This window comes from Fukomys damarensis, unplaced genomic scaffold (assembly GCF_012274545.1).
Source record: "Fukomys damarensis isolate Sample0158 unplaced genomic scaffold, DMR_v1.0_HiC HiC_scaffold_9, whole genome shotgun sequence".
Classification (NCBI taxonomy): domain Eukaryota; kingdom Metazoa; phylum Chordata; class Mammalia; order Rodentia; family Bathyergidae; genus Fukomys; species Fukomys damarensis.
The window spans coordinates 23,907,631-23,915,296 of NW_022900921.1; the positions used below are offsets into that span (position 1 = coordinate 23,907,631).

A 7,666-nucleotide genomic window follows, 5' to 3' on the forward strand; every position below is an offset into this window, starting at 1 on the left:
GGAAGGAGGCGAGAAGGGACGGGAGGGGTTAGATGGGAAGAAGAAAGGAAAGAGAAGGTGGGAGAGGAATCAGGAAAGAACAAAAGTGAGAAAGAAGTGGGAAGGGGTGATATCGAGTTTCTGGCTCCGGCTGTACGCTCTTGCTGGTGAAAGCGATCGGAGGGGCATCGCTGAGAAGTAATGGAAGACTCGCTGGCAGGCACGGGGCGGTTACCTAAATAATGGGGGGACGAGGCTTTCTCGGCCGAGCTTTACAGTCCCAGCGCCTCTGGAATTGGCTAGAACTCAGTGGGTTGGTACCCCGAGTCTGGGCTTCCTCTTGCCTGCCCATCCCCATTCCCCTAAAATCACTGCCCCATTATTAGAGGTGGAGCGGCCCTTGTGGTTGGGACTTGGACTCAGATTACCCGGACAGGCGTCTGGGGAGGGAGAGATAGGCGCTTCTCGCGGTCCTGGAAGATGTTTTTTCCTTTTCACTAGATTGGTTATTCGGGAAATACTACATCTCAAATCCTTCCTTTACGTATTTTAAGTCGCCTTTAAAACAAAGTAAAGTACAAGTGAATGAAATATCCAGCTTTTTCGAAACTAGAATTTTAGTACCTTGACCACGCCCGACATTTTTGGCGGTTACTGTCTCAATCTAAGCCAAATTGTTAATGGTCCCTTTAGAATTGTGCTTCTTGACGTGATGCCTTAAAAATTTTATCATCCTTTTCAGACTTTTCTAAAGCTTTCTTCTGCCTAAGAGCTGTCTTAATATCTGCTCCACTTTTACTCTAGACTTTCTTTTTTTAACATCCTGGGTCAGCTTTTGCTTAGCATTAACAAAAATTTTTTTAAGTGAAATACCTAAGAAAGAGGATCTGCCATTTGGGATTTGCATTTGAATATATTCTCATGCACTGCTTGTGGGAGTGTACATTGGTTCAATCTTTGCAAAGCAATTTGTCAGTGTAGATCAAGAGCCTTAAAAAGTGTTCATACCCTTTGACTCAGGATTATTCCGCATCTGGGAATCTAGCTCCCAGAAACAGCCTAAAATGCAAAGATTTGGGTCCCCGTATTTATTTGATAATCAGACAAAAATAATAGTTAAACAAACCCTGAACTTTGGTGAAAGCACAAAAGTGTCTTCCAAAGAAGAAAAGTCTGTTGTATGAGGCTTAAACTGAAGAACTGTTAACATTGTCCTCAGCGTTCAAAAATAGTTTACTATGACTGATGTTCTTAAGGGTTTGGGGAGGTTCCTCTGAGATAGAAGCTGTGTCAAAAGCTTTCTCTCAGATCATTCTCAGCTAATATTCATGTTGGTAGACAGACATCACTTCTTACTTCCTCAAAGGAGAGAAGCCTTGTGCTGAATATTGTTAGAGAGATTGCTTTGTCCTGAATTTTGCTCTAGAACTAGTACAAACCAAGACTTCTACAATGTCTATTAAACAGATGGTAGGCACCCAAATGATGAGGGCTTTCTGCTGAGCAGTGAGAAGTTGGCACTAGGAAGAGAGAGCTGTCTCCTGGAGAGAGTCTCAGTGAATGTTCTCCCTGCCTTCATCTCAGAGCAGAGATACATGTTCCTGCCAGGAGAGTCTTGTAGCAGTAAGGCCCCAGCTCTACTGTTAATTTCGTAGTTGGAATGTGGCCTCCATCTTGTACTAGCTACACAACCTAAAATTGCTGTAGAGCTCAGTTTCATTAGCTATTAAAGTAGGCCAATAATAATGTTCTAAGTTTTGTGAGAACTCTTTATTTGTGTGATTCAATATTTTAAAAAATATTTTCACTGCCCATCAGTTTTAAGATATTTTAATCACTCCATGAAGAAGCCTTGTTCCTGTCAGCAGTCACTCCCCATTTTCTTCCAACCCATCTCAGTTCTTGATAAACTAAAACTACTATCAGTATAGATTTGTCTTTTGTAGACATTTCATAAATATGGAATCATTTAATAGGCAGTCTTTTGTGACTAGCTTCTTTAACATTATAGCATATTTGGGCCGCGGATTTAGCTCAGTGGTGCCACTAGTATAGATTTGTCTTTTGTAGACATTTCATAAATATGGAATCATTTAATAGGCAGTCTTTTGTGACTAGCTTCTTTAACATTATAGCATATTTGGGCCGCGGATTTAGCTCAGTGGTGCCACCACCTGCCTCGCATGTGCAAGGACCTGAGTTCGATCTCTGGTACAAAAAAAAAAAAAAAAAAATTATAGCATATTTTCCAAGTTTATTCATGTTGTAACATGCAATAGTACTTCATTCCTTTTTATGACTGGATAATATTCCACTGCATTGCTATACTACATTTGTCCTTTGATCAGACATGAACATTTGGGTTCTTTCCACTTTTTGGCCACTATGAATAAAGTTGCTATGAATATTCATGTGCAGCTTTTTGTGTGGACACATGTTTTTAGTTGTCTTGGGTATATCCCAAAGAGTGGAATTGCTTTGCCTGTGGCAACACTATGTTTAAAAAAAGTTTTTTTTTGGTACCAGGGATCGAACAGGGGTCCTTTGCTTGCAAGGCAGGCAGCAGAACCACTGAGCTAAATCCCTGACTCATGCTATGTTTAAATTTCTAAGAAATTTACAAAATGTCTTCTGAAGTTGCTACCTTATTTTATATTCCCACCAGGTTCTAATTTCTCTGCATCTTTCCTAACACCTAACACTTATCCATTGTTTATGATAGATATCTTAGTGGGTACAGAGTGTAGGTATCTCATTGTAGTTTCAACTTATATGCCCTTAATGGCTAATAATGCTGGACACTTTTCCAGATCCTTATAAGCCATTTGATATCTATTTTTTTGGAAAATGTCTATTCAGTTACTAATTTATTAATTGAATTATGTATCTTTTTATATTGTGTTCTAAGGATTGATGTATTCCACATACAAATCCCTTAGCAGATAATTTCTAAATATTTTTGCCCATTGTAGGTTGTCTTTAACTCTTTTTTTTTGGTGCCCGGAGCAAACTCAGGACCTCATGCTTACCAGGCAGGCACTGCGACACTGAGCTACATACCTGGTCCTTTAACTTCTTGATAATACCATTTGAAGCACAAAAGTTTTTAATTTTTAACAACATTCATTTTACCTAAGTTTTCTTTGGCTACCTGAACTTTGGAACTCATATTTTAAAACATTGTCTAATCCAAGGTCATGGCAATTTACACCTATGTTTTCCTCTCAGTGTTACAGTTTTAGCTTTTACATTTAGATTTTTCAGTTGTTAAAATATAGATAATATTTTTTGTTGTTGTTGTTGTACCAGGGATCAAATTGGGGACTTTGTGCTTGCATGGCAGGTATGGTGCCACTGAGCTAAATGCCTGGCCCACACAAGATATTTTATATGACTTGATTTTTATATATGACACAGAGTCCAACTTCATTCTTTCACAAATGAATTTCCAGTGTCCAGCATTGCTTATTGAAGACTTTTTTCCCTGTTGAATCATCTTGGCACCTTTGCTGAAAATCAGTTGACCATTCTGCATTCTCCTCAAAAGTGAAAGTGCGTGTGTGTGTGTGTGTGTGTGTGTGTGTGTGTGTGTGTTTTACTGGGGTCTGAACCTAGGACTCGCCCAGTGAGCTACATCTCCAGATACTTTTTTTTTTTGGTAGCTGGAATCAAATTCATAACCTTGTGCTTGCTAGGCAAGCACTGTGCCACTGAGTTAAATCCCAGGCCCCAACTTTTTATTTTAAGGCAGGGTATTGTTAAGTTGCTAAATTGCCCCGGCTGGCCTCTAATAAACTTGTGATCCTTCTGCTTCAGCTTCATAGAATGCTGGGACTGCAGGCATGTGCCACTACCCCCAACTATTGTCCCTTTTTCTTTAATTTTTTTAAACTTTTTTTTGTACTGGGGATTGAACTTGGGACCTTGCACTTTCAAGGCAAGTGGTGGAACCACTGAGCTAACTCCCTAGCTTCCTTCATTTTTTTAGATAGGGTCTCTAGGTCTCTATGTAGCCCTGGCTGACCTCGAACTCTTGGGCTCAAATGATTTTCCTGCCCCAGTCTATTCCTTTTCAAAATTGTTTTGACTATTCTGGGTTCCTTATACTTTGTGTAAAGTTTAGACTCAACCTGTTCATTTTTGGAAAAAAAAAAAGATTTTGATAGGAAATGTATTGAATCCATAGATCACTTTGATTGATATTGCCATCTTAAATTAAGCCTTCCAATTCAGGAATCTGGAATTTTTCCTACTTACTTATGTCTTAAATCCCTTTTAGTATTTTGTAGTTTTCAGTTTCTTTTCTGAAATTTCATTTTTTCCATGCTATTGTAAGATTGACTTGTTCTTTGCAAGCATATATAACTTGATTTTTGTATATTGATCATGTATCTTGCAACTTTGCTGAACTCACTTGTTCTAATAATTTTTACTTCATGTATGTTGGGACATCTGTGTTATGATGTGTTTATGATTGTTACACCTCCAGTGCCTTCTTAACTCAGCTGATTTTCCAGGAAAAACTGTCAGAGAAGGAAAAGGAAGGAGAGATGGGAAGAAGACAAAAAGAGGAGAATGAGGTCCAGTAGCTATCAGTCTATAATATGGATTTCAGTCACCTGGAAAGCGTGTTAAAATCAGTTTCCCTACTGATTCTGATTCATTTGATCTGGAGTAGATCCCATGAATCAGACTTTTAAACTCACACATGAGGCACTTTGTGATGGAGCTTGGTGTACAGTTAGATTATTTGTCCAAAACAAAATTCAGTACTCCACCCTCCCTGTCAAACTGTTTTTGCTTTAGTCATTTATGTCCTCTACCAGTAGTATCATAGTATACCCAGATGCTTAAGCCTCAAACCCTGGAGTTACTGGTGATTCTCCTTTCTCCTCCCTCTCATACTCAGCTTGCATCAAATCCCCTTTATCTATGAAGAATATGCTGAACCTTGTTATTTCTCTACTGCCGCCCCTATCTCTCACCTTGCTCCTGCAAGCACCTTCTTCACTGGCCTTACTGCATCCTCTCTTGCTTCCTGCTACTATAAATATATTCTTCTGTCATCAGACAGAATGATTTTTAAAAAAATTAGTACTCTGAACATATTTACAGTATGCAACTTTATAAGTTTGATATGTTTGTGTTCCTTTGAAGCCATGAAATTAATGAATCAAGATAATTAATATTGGGCAGGGGATTTAGCTCCCCAGTACCAAAAAATAAAAAGATAACACCGGTGATCAAACTCAGGTCCTTGCATTTGAGAGGCAGGTGGCTGAACCACTGAGCTAAATCCCCAGCCCTTTTATTCATTTTTTAAAAGATAATTAACATTATCAATCAAGGTAACAAGATAATGAACATAATCATCCTCCATAAAAGTTTTGTTTGGTTTTATTGTGGCCCTGGAGTTTGAACTAGAGCCTTCACACTGAACTATGTCTCCAGCTCTTTTTTATTTTTTTATTTTGAGACAAGGTCTCACTAAGTTGCCCAGGTTGGATTCACATTTGCAGTCCTCCTGCTTCAGACTCTTGGACTGCCAGGATTACAGGCACATGCCACCATAACAGCTTAAAAATGTTTTTCATATCCCTTTATAATCTCTCCCTTTCTGTATCTTCTTAGTTATCTGTCCCAGATAACCACTATTAGTTATCATTGCTAAAAGAATTTATCATACCATATGTGCTCTTTTATTTAGTGGCTTCTTTCACTCAGCATAATTAATTTTGAGATTAACCCTTTTTATAGGGCTCATTTTGACTGAGTAATTTTGTATAGATATTCCAATTTGTCCAGTTATTACTGGATATTTAGAATATTTTCAGTTCTTGAGTAGTTAAAAGCAAAGCTTCTGTATCCAGGTGTAGTGGTGCACAACTGGCAGGTAGGAGGCTGAGGCAGGAGGATTACCATGAATTCAGGGCCATCATGGGCTACATAGTGAGTCCAAGGCCAGCCTGAACTTTATAGAAAAACCCTGTCTCAAACAACCAAAAACAAAAAGCAAAGCTTCTATGAACAAGATGTATAGGTATATGATTTCCTTTTTCCTATGTAAATGCCTAATAATATAGTAATGGATTGGACAGATCATATGATAAATGTGGTGTTATTTTATTTTTTAAAGAAGGAGCCAGAGCCAGGTATGGAAGACATGTCTGTAATCCCAGCACTCGGGAGGCTGATGTAGGAGGTCTTGTGTTCAAGGACAGTAGCCTGGCCTACATAGAGCTGTCTCAAAAAACCCAGGTCAAAAACAAAACAACCCCCATCCCAAAACAAAACACTTTTCCAAAGTGGTTTTACCATTTGCATTCTCACCAGTACTACACGAAAATTCCATGTCCTCAGCTTCACCAACACTAGGAATATATTAATATTAGCAGTTTAGCTGGGTAGTGAGTGCCTCATTGTTTTTTCTTGCCTAATGACTAATGACATTATTTTTTCACTTACATATTTACCTTTTACATTTCTTTGGTGAGGTGTTGACATATTTTGCTTATCTTAAAATTTGGTTGGTTCTATTATTGTTTGGAGATTTTTTTTTTAATTGAGAATAGTTTTGGATGTTGCAAAGTGCTTCCTCTGTTTCTGCTAAGATTGTTATATGGTTTATCCATCCTAGTTCTTTATGATGCTGAGTTACACTGATTTTTTCAAATATTAAACCAATGAATTCCTTGCATAAAATTGATCTGTGTTGAACTCGATTTGCGAAAATTTTGTTCAGAACTTTTGCATCTGTGTTGATGAGGAATATTTGTCTATTTTTTGTCTCTAAAAATCTTTGTCTAATTTTGGTATTAGGTATCACTTTGACTTTATGGAAGAGAAAAAGGAACTCTGGAGAACAGAAGAATGGCAGGTAATAAGCAGCAGCTACTACCCTTATGGCTGAGATAGCACCTGGTAAGGAGGAAGCCCCTCTAGGGCTGAAGGCCGCACCATGTTGGAGAGAACACGGCTGTGGCTTAGAAAGATAGAGAAGTTCCCATTCTGCCACAACAGGGGAAGCTGCTGCAAATCCATTCTCCAGAACTCGCTGGAGATCTGCCCTGCACAGTGCTGGAAAGGTGTGTTCAGGAAATTTCTCAGTGGAACCATTCTGTCATGAAACTACCTGCAGCTGCTGGTTGCTAGGTGGTGCTGAGGGCTGCAAAAGCTGCCAGCACTGCAGGAACCCGGTGCTGGAGTAGCCACAGCGACTGTTATGGAGAAGCCTCTCCGTGCTTCAGCAACTAGGTGCTTGAGAGGCTGCTCACATCGCAGGAACCGAGCCCTGGAGAAGCCACCCAGGCTGCAGAAGCCTGCTTTGAGGAGCACAAAGGAATTCCCCCTGCAGTGTCTCTCCAGTGCCCTCTACTGTCGAAGCGACACATTGTGTCAGATGGCAAATAAACACTACTTAAAGGGCCCATGTCCATTTTCACAGAGCAGGCAATGAAGAGTGAATTCAGATCTGAGATGCAATAACTTGATAACTGTTACCGTGTTCCACTGGAAAATTTAAAAACCTTATTCTTCACAACTCCAAGATATAGGGAATTACAGAAAATAGAATTGCTACATAACAGAACCTATGGATGTATCCATAGCCCTAAAACCTACATCAATAAAAATTAAGTAGTGAATTAAATTGTTAAATCAGGAAATTGGAAACAGAACAAAAGAAATC

At 39.0% G+C, this 7,666-nt stretch overlaps 1 protein-coding gene across 1 annotated transcript in view; it reads right to left on the reverse strand.

Moving 5' to 3' along the window:
• The window catches only part of Ubtd2 (ubiquitin domain containing 2), a 77,540-nt gene extending 76,919 nt beyond the window's left edge, over positions 1–621 (reverse strand). The window contains exon 1 of the mRNA XM_010622314.2: positions 604–621. Coding sequence (XP_010620616.1) covers positions 604–621 — 18 coding nt within the window. The remainder of the gene's footprint in view (positions 1–603) is intronic.
• Positions 622–7,666: the final 7,045 nt, after the last annotated feature.